A 15,643-nucleotide genomic window follows, 5' to 3' on the forward strand; every position below is an offset into this window, starting at 1 on the left:
TAGTTCTGTTGAATATAATCGTGGAGGACTAGATTCTTTTAATCTTTTTGCATTGAATTGATACTTTAGAGCATCCTCGATAGGGGGATTTTGAATAGGTTTTGCAGATTGGGTTGCTTATGTGGAGGAGATAGAGTAGGAGAGAGAAGCTTTTGGGTATTCCGGCTAACACCTAATTTTTATCTGCACAGTGGACCCCACCAAAGTTGAAAACTGTCGTATTTGTCGCGTGAAGTGAACTGAAGGCTCCTAGCCGGACGTGTGCACTCCACGCGCTTGCTGGGCGCGTAATTTCCTTTGGTTTTTTTTTTTTTTTCTTTTACCCCTTTTTCTTTCTCATGTTCTCTTTCCTAGTCACGGAGTCACCTGCAAAAAACTCTTCAAAATCTATGCCTATTGAGGATGCTCTTAGCTCATATAAGAAATCACGAATGGTAACTCGATCTCATAAATGTTAGTTATTGGGTATGCATATATATTTGTTTCTACATACCAATGTTTGTGTGTTGCTATACTAAGATAATGATAACATATCATATCAACCCCAAATATTTGCAAATCAGAATATATGATTCTGTTAAAATCTTAAACAGCGATGTTGTGCTTATTAAACATGAGCTGGTCTCTTTTTACTTTATGAGATATTTCTTCCCCTGCCCCCTTGTCTTTTTCAGTTTTCTGCTAATCTTATCTCTAGAAAGATTGGATTGGTAATGTCCACTTAACATTACTTCAAATAATTTTGGTCTTTTCTTTCAAAAAATTTTGGCCTTTCATTGCAATGGATTGCTTGTTTACAACTTGGTAAATTACCTTTTTGCCCCTAGAAATAACAATTATCCCAAAATGCAGTCAAATAATTTATGGAGAACAAATTTATTTTTTTAATTATCAAAATCGAGAACTAAATTTAATATTAACTCGTATTTTTTATTTTAATAACTATTCGCCCAATCAACAAAGATCGTATCGAGCAAAATAATTCTCGCTCATACCCGGCTCACCATTTCCCCAATCTAAATGGCTAGTTCACAGAGTAACTCCAGTGAAGATGGCAAGAGATCCACACTTGTACGTGATCACAAGGTTATGAGTTGTAATCCTTGCCCCCTTAGTTTGAGCCGGTGGGTAACCTAGGCTGGTTTACTTTCTTCCAGTCCTTTACCGACTACGGCACAAGGTAAAATTTACTCACTCAAAAGAACTGGATTGTGAAATTTCCATCGTCATCCTAAATGGCTAGTTTACGTGGCAAGAGCTACTTCAAGAGTGACATCTCAACTGCCCAATACAAACATGAGAGGCTAACTTAGCAGAAAATGACTACCCACCGGCTATTGTAGTTCTCATGCGCTGAAACCATCCAATTATCAAACAGTAAATAGGAAGGCATGATTTTCCAGTTTTCACAACCGACCAACGACTCCTTCATTGACTTGCCCCACACTCAATCCTCGTTACCTAAAACCAAGAATCCCACTTTGACTGTTTTGTATTATAATTACCGTTTCAAAAAAAAAAAAAAAAAAAAAAAAAAAGATGGCTTCTTGTTCGTGTAACTAATCTCCAACAATTTCATTGTACCTGCTACAGAATTACCTCTGCTTCTATGCAAATATCCATCAACTTTAAACCAACCAGTTTATATACTCTCTACCGACTAACAGAAACTACACTCCATATCATGAAGACAACTATGTTATGTTCCCGGACATTCGGCCGGTTGAGTTTAGGTATAGTTTCTGTATCTATAGTTGACACATTCTATACCCGCAGTTGATAGTTTCTGTACCTGCAGCTATCATATTATGTGTCAGCAATTATCAAGTTATTTGTTTACATATACAAAAACGGTTAACTATAGGTACATAATGTGTTAACTGAAGTTACATAATTTTTGTATCAAGGTTCACAATGCAATATGAACCCTGGTCCATGGTATAACAATTTCTCGTTTCCACCCCTAACGAAATGGCAGCACCACCAAATCCCACCACACCAGTCAAACAAAGATCTTGAGATGGCATGGCTGACAGTGATGCTTGTGCAAAATCATGGTTGAACAAAGAAATACAAGGACAAGATGTTTTTATCTAACATCTACTTATAAACTTTCACAGATAACTCTTTCATCTGCACTCTGAATGGATAAAATGAGTAAAGCAGAAACAATCTAGTGATCTACCACATTAAGGACAGTTCAACGGCTTTTACATGGAAGTAGTTAGAAAGGTGGAGAATGGTAAAAGAAGAAAAGCAAATAGGCAATTCATCTCAATAAAAGGCATGCTACTTACAAGTTCATATACACTTACTAAGCTGTTAGTGACCTCAAAAAGTAAAAATTGTTTTTTTTAAAAAAGTACAAACATAACCATCCAGAAAGCTAATCTTGCTGAAGGAATATTAAGATCTGTATTAATGGCCTCTATGTGGTTTTTCCACATTGAGAGTGCCATGTATTTGCTAATAACCAAAACAAAACTATTTCTTTCCTCTAAAGAAAAAATAGAGGTGCGTGGTATAGATACATTAACCAATGGGTGCCATGTTTCAACCCTGAGTTTCACTGACATTATTAGGTACCGAACTCAAAGTAACTTCTTCAACGACAGGCATGCTTTGTACATGTTCAAGAAGCTGTCTGAGTTCTCGGTCAACATAACTAGCACGCTCCTTAGAGATCAATGATTCTGAAAATATACTTGCAGTGAGAGCATGGAAGGCTTGAGAATATTCATCGGTGTTCGTTTGAATGATTGAATCGCCAAAGGGAATTAAGGAGCTCTCCATCAGCCACCTACGGGGAAAATATTTCCCGGGAATCTGGAAGTAGTTCTTTATTAAAAGCAAACGAAGGCAATGCCTGCATAAGATGCCAGAATGCTCAAACTCCTTACAAGAACAGTGAACTTGTTCATTTTCTGGAATCCAAATCACAAAGCACTCCGCTTCCATTTTCTTATAATGTCTCACGAGATATGAGCCATTAGGCAATTCTGTAACCGAATACTGCATCGAGAGCACGATCTCATGTTGCATGGCACTGAAAGCATATGGTGTAAGAATACTCCTAGCATGTTCTTCTAGAGGCATGCAGGTTTTTATGGGCATATGAAGAAGCTTTTCCTTGCTATGGTTCATAAAGCTGATGGAAACACTGACCTGAAAAATAAATCACGGGGACTTGGTAATATTTTCAAAATGTTTGATAATATAGAGAAGTAGAAAATAAAGGTCATACTAACCTGCTCAAAAAATAACTGCAGATTTGGTTGTTCACTCAAGATATGTTTCAAGAATGTTTCAACCAACTTTGAATACTCGGGAGTCATAGAATGGGCCAGGAAAAAATTACGAATATATGAAATTGGCCAGGACATTCTGTAAGCAAATAGCAGAGCAATGTGTTTATCTGATCCAAGTCCATATCGAGCAACCAGATGATTCCATTGATGTTCAAATTCATCTACATTTTCTAATTGGCTGATGATATCAAATTCAGATTTGAATTCTGCATACTGCACTCCAAGTGGCGTAGAGAACCAACTAGACAATTTCGGGAGAATTTTCCAAAGACAAATAACATGCTTTGTATTAGGCATCTCATTTGCTATAGCATCCCTGAGCTCAGAATCTAAATCAGTGACAATTGTCTCCGGCTGTCTTCCTTCCATACAATGAATAAAAGACTGCCAAAAAAAAAAAGACTCGTAACCAAATATATTATTGTATACAGATTCAAAACATATCGTAAATCTCCATGTTATATGTCCAAACCTGTAGAGCCCAAGAGAATGACTGTGATGTCTCATCCTGCAGCAGAACACATCCAAGAAAAATTGCCTTCCCATGATTGTCAATTGCAAACCACACACCAAGCAGCATATTATATGTGATAGAGCGATATGTGGTGTCAAATGTTACCACATCACCAAAGATTGCAGCTGCCCGAACTGCATCACCATACACCCACGCAATATTTTCAACTTTTCCATTTCCATCTGTGGTATACTTGTAAGCAAATTGCTCATCCCTCTCTTTCGCAGCCTTGCAAGACTCAAGCAGGTCAAAAAGGTCATTTTCCCTTTTCTCTGTGATCAGAGCATCATTTTCTTGAACAGTTTTCTTACACGTCCTAACAAAGTTCCTTACGTCTTTTTCTATAAAAGGCAACTGACCAGGCCGAACTCCCTTTTCTAACTCCAACACCTTAACAATCCTGTTCACAGGAAACCCAGCTTTGGACAGTAAAAGAATGCGCTCTTGATCAGGCTCTTGAATTTTTCTATACGCAGGAAGGAGCCGTACTTGATCATCTTCTAACAATTCATGGTTGTGAACATTACTGAATTGAGAAACATACCATTGAGCTACACCATCAACAAGTTCCTTCGTCAAGTAGAGTTTTGCATCACATCCACACCGTACAGACTTTCTGTCCCTAGGGTGCTCCACGTTGGCCTTTTTCCTAGGCTGGTTAAACCCAGACCTGTAACACACAAAATCCCTTCGATAAACCCCCAAATTTTGGCTCTCAGTTGAACGTGCTTTGCGTATTGAAAAACCATTCTTCCTCGCAAAGCTGCTATAAGACTCATAAGCTTCATCGTCACTTTTAAATATCTGGCCAACGTATGGAGTACAGATGTTTTCTTGTGACACAAAGGATGCCAACCCGCTCTTTGCCATTTGAGCACCACTTGTCACCTGATCATCCCCATCACATTTAACATAACACTTCCAATCTCCACAAGGGCACTGCTGTCTTTGAATCCAAATGTTATTCAATGTCTTTCCAGCCATTATTAAGGAAGCAATATACACAACCTAAGTGACAGTTTTCATTCGATTCTCATTTGACTCAAAGCATGAATTATTAGTAATTACCACCAAGTAGTTCAACACTTCCAACTGCCACTCGGTCCACTCCCCTGTCTGATTAAACGATTCAACAATAACTAAGAGGAGTACAAACTAGAAATCTCAGCATAAAAACGGATACCCACAGCACAATGAAGAGAATAATTCAATAAATAATCAAAAATTAAGACTGGCATCAAACTTTCTAAATTGGGTTTATCCTAAATGGTTTAAAAAGAAAGAAAGGCAAAACATTTCATCCAATTCTAGAAAAAGAAATGCGATACTGATAACTGCATAGTATAGTCAATTACTAAGATAAATAAGCAAATCAGCCACTAATTTGGAAGACGATTGAATAATGGGGAATGATGAACTCAATTATTGAGTCGAAACCCGAAATGAATAAGTGATTGTATATACCGGGAGTAAGAAAGTGGAAATCTTGACAACAGCGACGATGATAGTGTGGCTGTGATAAAATTTCCGACGAGCAGCGACCTGTTCCACCTACAGGCTACGACCATACTATTTTAAGTTCTTAACTTTTTGCGGTTTTCTTCACCTCTTCGGTCCCTAGTCCCTACTATAATAATTTCTTGGCCAACTTTCTTCCTGGTAGATCTACAAGAAGTTGGGAAATTATATCATAACCCCGTCTCTAGGTTTATCTTGTAAGAGAATTATCTTGCAAGTTCGTTTTTAACAATATAATGTGTTTAAACACAAATTCTGTATTACAGATGTTAAAAATAAATATATAATATATTCTTGTATGATTATACAAAATGAACTGACGAAAAGGGATTGATAATTCTAATAGGTCGGGTGATACTTTTATAAAATGGTTTCTTTTTGTGCATAGTAGCATCGGCTAGAAGTTAGAATTTTTAGTCTTAGAATTTTATTTATCACCAAATTTTGGACAACTTTCAAGTCAAGTGAGCTAGAGTGGATATTCAATTAATAATCAAGTCAAAACAATCAAATTCCTTAATCAATAATAGAAGAATGTCTATCTTGAATAGTTAGATGATTTAATTCGGAATATCTCTTGATAAAAAAAACACCTATACTTATCAATTCTTTTTCTTTAGTGAATTTTTCGACCAATTTCATAGTTCCATTCATTCTAAAGTAAAATATATAGCTTAAGTTTGGAACATCTACATCTCACATTTTATGAGTACTTTTCATCTTAAGTGAGGAAAAATGAATAATTTTATCAACAATCTTGAAGTTTGGGCTTAATATTTGTATTATATACTACATGATGAAATTAGATTTTTCCACTATAGGATTATTTGATAAACTAGTTCAAAATATAAGATAATGCAATAATAACATGAAGAATTAAAGAGAATATTATCGGCGAGAGAAATTACTACATCAAAGTAAGGACACCAAGTCCTTTTTTGAATACTGCTAACTCTATTACAATATAGTATATGTTCATACACACTTTCTCAATCTACTGAAGCACAAAGAGTCAATACCTGAAAACTTAAGCAATACTACTGACTCTATTCCAATGTAGCTTCTTTTGGCACACCTATTCCCATGCAAATTATTTCACAAAAATTGTTTAAAATCATTTCAGGTAAGACGATCTCATAAAAGACCAGTTACAACAATAATCTCTTAGCACCGCATCCAAGACAAAATTTGTCTGAATTGAGACGATCTCACACAAGCCACCTACTGCAATAGCAACTCCTAGCACCACATCTATGTCAAATCAAGAGTTGGCACCACATTTAAAGTGCATTATCTCATAAACCAATCAAATGCTCGTGCAATCATCATCTAGCTTGTTGCGCCTTGCCATCAACAGAAAAAGGCAACCATCAGAGCCCCACCATCTCTGATCTGTGTATAAGCTATCAAGCAATTCATTTCATTCAAGCAGGCAAATCTGGAATACATCAATGCTCTTGATTCTTGAACCACACAGAAGCATGAAAAGGAAATCAAGACGAAAAGAAAGCGAAAACAGAGAAAGAGATAGTGAATTAGTGGTTTCACCTAGTCGTGTAATCTGCCATCACTCAAGGTTCATGAGGGAAGAATGTAAATGACCACTGCAGGAAATAGCAGGAGCATCTACAAGTAGTTATAGAAGATATGGAAGAAGAGCTGTAACAAAGTTTTAACGGAAATCAACAAGGATCACTTGTGAAATATTAATTTCCGCAAGCATCAACAAGAGCCAATAAATTTAAGAAAACAACGACAGATAAATACTAAAGTACTATAACTAATCCGCAAATATAAATTTCTTATTTTTCTCGTAGCATCAGTTGTTAGGGTGTCAAAGGCTCAAAGCACTCATCATAGCATAACAGTTCATCAATGGCATTATCCTTTACCTTAGCACAACGTTGAAAAATGAAGTGCTATTCAATATTCTCTTATTTTACTCATGATAGATTGTCCAAAGATTCATTGAGCTAGTTGATTAGAAGCTTTATGTCACTATGACAAAAAGCACCTAGAGCAACTTCAAACTTACATTCTCAATTTGTCCACAAAAACCAGTCACTTCTGCATATGCAGGTTAAAATGATATATACACATATAACTTACTTCATATTCCATCCCCGCTCAAAAAAAAACAAGGACAAGATTCTGAAGCAAGAACAAAAGAAAAGAGAAACAATGTTGAAGCAAAGCTGCAAAGGCACACAGTTTCTAGCCCAAGCACACGAAAGTCAACAAGCATGGTAGTGGCAAACAATTGAATCGGACATTCAGTGAAATTGAGAAAATGAAGGATTTAAAAAAAAAAAAAAAAAAAAAAAGAACTGGATTTGTGTCAAAATACTGCAGCAACTTTGATTTTTCATGGTGGATGGCTTAAATACGTAAAAGTACCATGAGGTCTTCCATAAGTTTTACATTCGTGTACCATCTGCAGGTGTTTCATACAGAGTAATAAGTCAAACCTCTATAACAATGACAATGAAGCTTGAAAAGCCACTACTCTGAAAGTAAATGGCATATCCTCAAGCATACATCTTAGCAAAGTCCATACACATTTGACGATCTCGCAGGTCTCCCCAGCCTCCCCAACCTTTGAACCCAGCCTGATATCCTGATTGGTGCTCGTGAACATGCACTCCCCAATCTGATCTGATGTTGGTAACCTTATCATCATCTACAAGATCAATTGACACTTCACCATTATCAATGCAAGCTACTTTGTCAGCCCCTTGATGCAAGCCGCATCTCCCAAAATGAACAGCACTTGTCTTTGGCCCACGTAATGTGTAAACAGGCGTACCAAATGAAGGGTAAACTGTGGCCCACATTGTTATATCCCAGTTATAATCATCAAATGAACAAAATTTTGCTGCCTTCATATGTATTTTATTCCATACAGTTCGATTAAAGGCATAGCCCACATTTCCCATCCTTTCTGCTATCAAAGCATCCCATCCCTCTCCCCTCGACTTCACTTCAGATGGTGCCAAATTTGCTGCATAGCAATCCGGGCACTTATCGGGCTTCAGTTCAGCAAGAAGTTGCAAATTGCGATATGCATTTGGGAAAATGAAGTGGTCCTCCTCTATGAAGAGGATATGGCCTACATGATTACGAGTCTCCTTTAGCCCATCCCATACAGTATTCATCATCCACCACCAATGATGCTTCAAAGACACAATCTTTGGTGACCGGTGGTTCCCATACTGATCAGGAGTCCCTTCACAGTGCTTCTCAGCTGGGTCATCTGTATCCTTACAATCTCGGGGTGACACACCAGGAAAACTGCCATTGAATATATGGGGAGAGTAAGGAGAAAATATCTGTTTCACTTGGCAGAATTTGATCCCTTCCACAATCTCGTTCATCTCATCAAAGTACCCATCATGACTAACAATCAGCAGAGTTTCACTAATCCCTGTAACCCGGGAGAGGCTATCAACTACTACCCGTAGATACTTAGGCCGGTTATGAACATACAAAACAATCACAATATGATCCTTGGCCAACCTAGGATACAAATCCATGTTCCTAGGAGGCAATTTGTTTCTCACCTCCAATGAGACAGACAGACTGTTTTGTTTAGGAAGATTCAACTTCACCTTCACCTTTTTTGTGGGCGGGGGTCTACTAAAATCCTCAATTTCAAAACTTTCAAAACCCTCATATCTATAGCTGGTAATTAACCCAGAAATTGTGTTGGTCCTAAGAAGCACTAACAACAATAACACCCCTAATACAATCAGCAGCATCCAAGAAATCAACCGACGAAAGGCAGCGTCTTTAATTCTACCCTTCCTATATGAAGACATCACTTTCATCATCCCCATCTCAAAAATCAAAACATTCCCCAATAAACCTAGCTACCCAATCTTTCAACAGAGCAGACAGATCAAATCAGTAACTGGGAATCACTAAAATGCATCAGTAACCGTCGTTTATAGCGGAAATTGAAACGTATTACATACCCAGGAAGTGAAATCCGAGGCTCTGCAAATCTGCACTGATGAACTCCAGAGAAGACACCAAACCCACTACAAGAAAACCTTAAAACCACGAGGCGTTGACCGAGTCTTACCCAAACCCAGGGATGAAAAACCCTCGCCGGGATTTCTCGGGAAGACTTGGAATGTACGTATGTGTGGAAGAAGATGGAGAAGTGGATGCTAGAAGTTGGAAAGACTTGAAGAAATTTTGCGGTGTTGAGAAGGCAGAAGCAGACACATTTATTGGAGCACTATTCCATTTTGCGTTTGGTGTGGAAAATGGGAATGGAGGCTTCGAGGATCCCTAGGTGGTTGCGTGACAAACGTGCCGTACCAATCCAAATTTTTTTGATAAATACAAATTAAAAAAATCAATTATTTATGGTGTTGCTATTTACACCACCCTTTAACTAAAACTAGATATAAAATACCTTGAAATTATAAAAAGGTAAAAACTTTTAATAATTAATAGGTGGTGTAAATAGCCAAATTGAAATACATTTTGCTATTTGCACCACCTGGTCAAACTTCAATTAATAATTTATTAATTCAATATTTTATTAATTAAAACATTTATAAAAAAAAAAAAAAAACGAAACGTCACCTTCTCCGGTGAGAAGGCCGAGGAACTGCCTTCTCACCGGAGAAGGCAACTGGGCTGCCTTCTCCGGTGAGAAGACAGCCCAGTGGGTCGCCTTCTCTGGCTTCTACCTGGATTGCCTTCTCCGGTGAGAAGGCAACCCGACTAGGTGGGCTGCCTTCTCACCGGAGAAGGCAGCCACTCGCCTTCTCACCGGAGAAGGTGACGGATTTTTTTTTTTTTTTTTTTTTTACTTTGCTGCCTTCTCCGGTGAGAAGGCAGCCTAGTGGGTCGCCTTCTCACCGGAGAAGGTGACGGGTGGGTTATCTTCTTCTTCTTCTTTTTTTTTTTAATTAATATTTTGAGGATAAAAAAATGGAATAATAAATATTAATATCTGACCACATTTAATGATGTTGACTTTTCTATTTGCACCACCTACAAAGTTATTATACCTATTAAATAATGTGGTGTAAATAGCAAATAGGGTGGTGCAAATAGAATTACTCATTATTTACTGTCAAAGTGGACCAGGATATCAAACACTCATAATAAGATTCAAATATAAAATACATTATATATTACAATTGAATATATTTTATAGATTATATGATGGTTAACGGCGTAATCAAAACATACTTGAATAGGGTAAAAATGTGAAAGTTTAAAACACTTTGAAATGATATAAAAATATTTATAATAACATAATAAATTAGATTAAATAATTTGAATAAAAAAAGACACTATATTCATAAATATTTTTTAATTTTAACTTCTTTAATAAATTTTAATTTTTTTTTAAATTAATTCGAATACGATGAAGTATAATATAAACTTATATACTACATTAATTAAATGATTCATAAAAAAATAGACTAAACAGCATTTAATTTGTCTTGTGAAGGATGAAAGGGGTAAAATAAAAGAGAAAAGGGGAAAAGTGTCAAATTATCTCCCTACGTCGATTAGATAGTGCAATTAGGTCCCCTAACTGAAAAAAAAAAAAAAAAAAAAAAAAAACTCAATTCAGATCCCTTAAACCTTTACAATTGTTCAATTAAGTCCAAAATAACTTGTTTAGCAGGTTAAGTCTTCACATCGTTGACACGTGTCTTTTTAACAAATTGTATTTATTTATTTATTAAAATATATATTATATATAAAAAAAATAAAAAACACATCACAGGCGAGACCTCCTTTGCCAATGTTCTTCTACAACACTTACTATGCAACCGATATGTTGTTGTTTGTGGCTCGCCATTACTGCTCAGCTGCTGGGGAGGGAGGTTGCCGGTAGGAGTTGATGATGTTGGTCGGAGAACTAGTTGCCATCTACGCCGGAGGAAGCTCGCCGGGGATTCGATCCATCCACCGCCGTTGTCTGCCAAACTGGCCATTAACGCCGGCGAGAGAAGAGGTCGCTGGATATGTTTAATTCGTCCCAGCCCCCCGTCCACCATAGATGCTTCGCTGCTCACTGTACGCTGGACAAGAACGCCGGTAGAGGAGGTCTCGCGCGGTGGCTGTGTTTTTTGTTTTTTATTTTTATTTTTAGTTTTTATATATAATATATTTTTTAATAAATAAAAAAATTTATAATAAAAAATATTTTTAAAAGACACGTGTCGACAATGTGAAGACTTAACTTGTTAAATAAGTCACTTTGAACTTAATTGATCAATTTTACAAATTTAGGGGATCTTAATGAAGTTTTTTTAGTTAGGAGATTCAATTGCACTATTCAATCGATTTAGACGACCAATTTGACACTAAACTATTAACATCATCATGTTTAAAGTTTCGACAAATTGTTTTCAAAAAAAAAAAAGTTTCAACAAACTAAGCTATTCAAAAAGTTAGTAATTTATGCAAAGGGTGGGGGAAGGGGTACCATTATATTGTGGCTCCGCTATTGTTTAATGAATCCATGAACTTTTTTGTTTTTTTGTTTTTTTTTTTTTTCTTTTCTGAATGAATCCGAACACACCATGTAAATAAGTAAAGAATGGAGCAGAAATTGAGATTAGTGGAGTATTACTCAATCCAAATATCAAAGTTTTAATATTAATAGAATGGGTGGGGCCAAATGTTCCAATGTATGTAAAAAATATAAATGCAAATAATTGTCAAGATCTGAGCATTCAATATTTCAATCTGCCACAGATTCAGCACATTTACTGATTTACATTTATATATCTCTTCAAAGGCATGCACATTAATGGAAGCTTCACAATTCTAAACGACAGTAACATCATGGGTAGCTGATATTCGACATAGTAATCATATATATATAATGTGAAAAAAACAAAAAGAGGAATTCCAGAATATGGAGGAAAATTTCCTACTTTTTCTGATGGTGAAGAAGCTAATTAAGAGCTCTGCTAACCTAGTAATCCAACAAGAACATGTTTGTGTTTAGTTTTTAAGGTTGTGTAAGGACTTGTAAAGTAGCAGTGTCACGTATTTTGAGCGGAATCTATGTGTTGAAGTTAGAGCCACTGTGGAATGGGCACGGCGCCCTCTCTGGATGAACAGATGGTTCAAAACTGCAGGTGAAGGCTTTTCCAGGCTGCTGCTGCTGCAGCCGCTGGTGGATGAAGATGGCGACGGGTGATCCAGTGGAGATTGTTGAAGGAGAGGAGGCAAATCGGGCACCTTAACGCTAAAGTCTTGTGCTGTGAAGGGTGCAGAGTTGTAGGATGATTCGGGGGAAGGCGGGGAGTCTGGCCAGCTGTTGTTGTTTGGAACCTCCGGAACTGTATCCTGCAAAACACACACTTTCCTTAAAACCGATTCTCTCCCTCTCGGGAATTCTTGGATCGGAGCAGGGCATATGACTATCCCCAACAGCTAGTGATAATGCTAATTGGAGTAGTGCATAGTAAACTATTACTGCTTCTGTTTCCTCCTTGTGATTCTTGGTTTGAGTCAGTCAGCTATGTGCAACTTAGGTTGGTTACCTCGGTCTGATTCTTTACTGGCTAGGGTTATAAGGCGGGATTTACCTAGTGCACACCCTCAGATAGTGTGCCAAAATGAATTGGATATGGTCATCATGTTCTAATTGGAGTTGAGAGTTAAGACAGATGATCAAGTTTGTGGACATGTATAGGAGACATCAAACAAACATTCTAATAAGATATACAATGATTGAAGATGGTACCTGCAAGTCCAACACATTGAAGACATTACCCAAATTGTCACATTCGCGTGGAAAATCCGCAGCACATCTCCATTGTCCATCAACTATAAATCTGAAATGATAAACCCCAGCTGGAAGCACTTTCATGATGGCAAAGACATCCTTGTCTGTTCTTTGTAAGTGTTCTCTGATTGCAGCAAACATCATTGGTTTAACAACTTAAGCATGCATTAAACAATGAGAAGACAACAAAAAAGGAAAGGCAAGAATAATCGGGTAGGGGTAGGGGTTCGACTCCCACCAACAACATGTTGGAGCTAGCCAGCTAGGGCTCATTTAGACCCTTGGGCTCCCCAGATTGGAGATTGGGCTACCCAAGTTGGTGAAAGTGTCAAGATGGATCCCTTATGCACAGAGTTAAAGATAGAGACTAACTGGAAGGCTGCTTAGCCAACCCATGATTTACCTCCTCTAGAGATTTCTGGACAGGGATTCTAGAGGCTAAGATTAGTCTAACGTAAGCTGGAAACGTTTGACTCATGGTAGGGTTTGACTCCCACCAACAACATCTTGGAGCTAGCCAGCTAGATCTCATTTAGACCATTGGGCTCCCCAGATTGGAGAAAGTGTGAAGATAGATCCTTTGTGTGCAAATTTAATGACATAGACTAACTGAAAGGCTGCCAACTCATGATTTACCTCTTCCAGCAACTCTTGGACAGGGGTTCTGGGAGCTAAGACTAGTCTAACGTAAGCTGAAACCTAATATTAATGTATCCAAAAAAAAAAAAAAAAAAGGGAGAAACAAACATCTTGCCTGGTCTTCCAGTCATCCCATGATCCCTCAACAGCAACTTCATTTCCTCCATGACTCCATGTGATCATTGTTGGAACCCCATACTCTCTTGTCTTTTCCTTAGCCTCATCACTACTTCTGTTTTGCATTATTTCATCAGGCCATTGCAAAGGAACAACTGGAGCCTAAAACAACATAGTAATATATACTCCTAAAATTAGTATGCAGTACAACCTACTTTCAAATGAAAAAAATAAAAACAAGCAACATTTGTACTGCACATTTCCCTTTTCCAGCACTGTCTGCACTGCACCCCAAATTTCACATTGAAAATGATGCTTTCATAAATCAAGAATGTACATTTCTTTTCTTGAATTGAATCCCTGGCAACCGTTTATTGGCTTTGATATGATGGTCCCATCTCATTATGAGAGTAAAAAATGTCCATACTATATTCTTTTGTCCACTGAAAGCACCAAACACCCCACTCCAAGAAAAAGGTTAAAAAAAATTGCAGTATCTTTTACATTCTTAATTCATCAAGAACTGGTAAAAAGTTAAAAAATAATAAAAAAATTCTCAGTTCTCCACATTCAGAACCAAACCCACCTTGCAGCTTACCTTTTTCTGCATACATTCTTTTCCAAAAAAAAAAAAAAAAAAAGTTATTGGAGTAAAAGGAATTTTCTCAAACAATAATTGACAAAAGATTCTAGAGAGGTTCCAATTCTGTGGAGTGTCTTTCCACAATGACAGCAGGTATGTATTATATGTTTTTCCTCATAAAAAAACCAGCCACCCAAAGCCAAAGATAATATCTTTAATAGTCACAACAATAATGCAAACACATTTCAGCCCAAACTGATGAGACCATTAACACACCTAATCTTTGGCAACATGTCAAGAGAGAATGAAAACACAGTACCCCCAGAATTCTTAGCTTGATATATTATTATCCTTAAAGATCTGATAGTATATATAGATAATATATATGTAGAGGCCACAGATAGAGAGGGAGAGAGATTGATTACCTGAGGAGTGAAAATCACTGGAGGGTAGTAAGCCCTAGGAGTATGAGGAGGAGATTGAACCATGGAGGAGTGTGCAGGCAATGGAAGCTGCCCACTTTGTGCAAACTCCATGAACTCTCCTTCTTCCTCCTCTTGATTCTTGACCCCAGACTTCTCAACATCATCCTCACCCCTCTTCCCACTTACATTACCCATCACTGCAGGAAAGAAACAAAATTTCAAGAATCTGAAACCACAGATCAAACCCCTCCCCCCCACCACTTCACATCCAAGAAAATGAGTATATATCTACATATGGAAAAAAAACCCACAGAAGCTAGCTAGCAAAGGACTCCAAAGACAGGATTTTTATGCTATAGATTGACAAGGGAAGGAAGCCAAGAACTTAAGAAAGTGAAGATAGATAAACCTCCACCTGTGTGAGGTTTTGGTTTGGTGAAATACCCATACTTTAATTTCTCTCTCTATATATGTATATATGTATGTAGAGGCCAGAGATCAGAGAAACAGTGTATGGACTATAGTATACATACCAAGTGTAGCTTTAATGGGCACCCAAAGAAAGCAAACACATAAATTAACTCAAAGGGCAGGTAACATGAATGCTGTAGCTCTGACATTGATTGATGGAAAGCTTATTTTGTCATCTCCGGCCTCTCTTTCACCCTCTCTCTCTCTCTCTCTGTGGAGTAAAGAGAGGGTTGATGGGCAGGTGAATAATGGAAAAGCGTTTTTATTCTCCAATGAGTTTGGAAGATACTT

General features: G+C 37.4%; 3 protein-coding genes and 1 long non-coding RNA gene across 9 annotated transcripts; 1 reads left to right on the forward strand and 3 right to left on the reverse strand.

Moving 5' to 3' along the window:
• Positions 1–2,266: 2,266 nt before the first annotated feature.
• On the reverse strand, positions 2,267–5,478 carry LOC109187202 (putative protein FAR1-RELATED SEQUENCE 10). Of its 3 annotated transcripts, none has more exons than XM_019337330.1 (4): positions 5,287–5,421; positions 3,781–4,938; positions 3,249–3,692; positions 2,267–3,165 (listed from the first exon to the last, which is right to left on the reverse strand). In XM_019337330.1, exons 2-4 carry the CDS (start codon positions 4,804–4,806, stop codon positions 2,554–2,556), a joined length of 2,082 nt encoding a protein of 693 aa, XP_019192875.1. In that variant the 5' UTR covers positions 4,807–4,938; positions 5,287–5,421; the 3' UTR covers positions 2,267–2,553. The 3 variants fall into 3 exon arrangements, with proteins under 3 accessions (XP_019192875.1, XP_019192876.1, XP_019192874.1); XM_019337331.1 differs by having other exon boundaries at positions 3,781–4,961; positions 5,287–5,390; XM_019337329.1 differs by having other exon boundaries at positions 3,781–5,478.
• A 1,440-nt stretch (positions 5,479–6,918) lies between these two features.
• LOC109188319 lies at positions 6,919–7,640 on the forward strand. The gene is made up of 2 exons (XR_002055380.1): positions 6,919–7,173; positions 7,238–7,640. It is a non-coding gene; the product is annotated as an uncharacterized LOC109188319 (long non-coding RNA).
• Positions 7,641–7,654: 14 nt separating this feature from the next.
• On the reverse strand, positions 7,655–9,643 carry LOC109188318 (alpha-1,6-mannosyl-glycoprotein 2-beta-N-acetylglucosaminyltransferase). Its single transcript, XM_019338942.1, has one exon. The coding sequence runs from the start codon at positions 9,174–9,176 to the stop codon at positions 7,869–7,871; it is 1,308 nt and encodes a 435-aa protein (XP_019194487.1). The 5' UTR covers positions 9,177–9,643; the 3' UTR covers positions 7,655–7,868.
• A 2,356-nt stretch (positions 9,644–11,999) lies between these two features.
• LOC109187264 (SNF1-related protein kinase regulatory subunit beta-2-like) lies at positions 12,000–15,643 on the reverse strand. Of its 4 annotated transcripts, none has more exons than XM_019337430.1 (5): positions 15,415–15,643; positions 14,882–15,078; positions 13,872–14,035; positions 13,076–13,241; positions 12,000–12,675 (listed from the first exon to the last, which is right to left on the reverse strand). In XM_019337430.1, exons 2-5 carry the CDS (start codon positions 15,074–15,076, stop codon positions 12,328–12,330), a joined length of 873 nt encoding a protein of 290 aa, XP_019192975.1. In that variant the 5' UTR covers positions 15,077–15,078; positions 15,415–15,643; the 3' UTR covers positions 12,000–12,327. The 4 variants fall into 4 exon arrangements, with proteins under 4 accessions (XP_019192975.1, XP_019192979.1, XP_019192978.1 ...); XM_019337434.1 differs by lacking the exon at positions 15,415–15,643 and adding an exon at positions 15,297–15,398; XM_019337433.1 differs by lacking the exon at positions 15,415–15,643 and adding an exon at positions 15,193–15,287.

The sequence above is a fragment of the Ipomoea nil genome, unplaced genomic scaffold, assembly GCF_001879475.1.
Source record: "Ipomoea nil cultivar Tokyo-kokei standard unplaced genomic scaffold, Asagao_1.1 scaffold1421, whole genome shotgun sequence".
Lineage (NCBI taxonomy): Eukaryota > Viridiplantae > Streptophyta > Magnoliopsida > Solanales > Convolvulaceae > Ipomoea > Ipomoea nil.

Excerpts from the sequence above, each read along its gene's own strand:
- LOC109187202 (XM_019337329.1), bottom strand. The coding sequence starts at position 4,806 with ATGGCTGGAAAGACATTGAATAACATTTGGATTCAAAGACAGCAGTGC. Across the intron at positions 3,693-3,780 it reads CATTCTCTTGGGCTCTACAG|TCTTTTATTCATTGTATGGA; the intron begins GTTTGGACATAT and ends TTTTTTTGGCAG. Across the intron at positions 3,166-3,248 it reads TGCAGTTATTTTTTGAGCAG|GTCAGTGTTTCCATCAGCTT; the intron begins GTTAGTATGACC and ends TTTATTTTTCAG.
- LOC109188318 (XM_019338942.1), bottom strand. The coding sequence starts at position 9,176 with ATGGGGATGATGAAAGTGATGTCTTCATATAGGAAGGGTAGAATTAAA.
- LOC109187264 (XM_019337430.1), bottom strand. The coding sequence starts at position 15,076 with ATGGGTAATGTAAGTGGGAAGAGGGGTGAGGATGATGTTGAGAAGTCT. Across the intron at positions 14,036-14,881 it reads CAGTGATTTTCACTCCTCAG|GCTCCAGTTGTTCCTTTGCA; the intron begins GTAATCAATCTC and ends ATGTTGTTTTAG. Across the intron at positions 13,242-13,871 it reads TGGGATGACTGGAAGACCAG|AGAACACTTACAAAGAACAG; the intron begins GCAAGATGTTTG and ends TGCTGCAATCAG.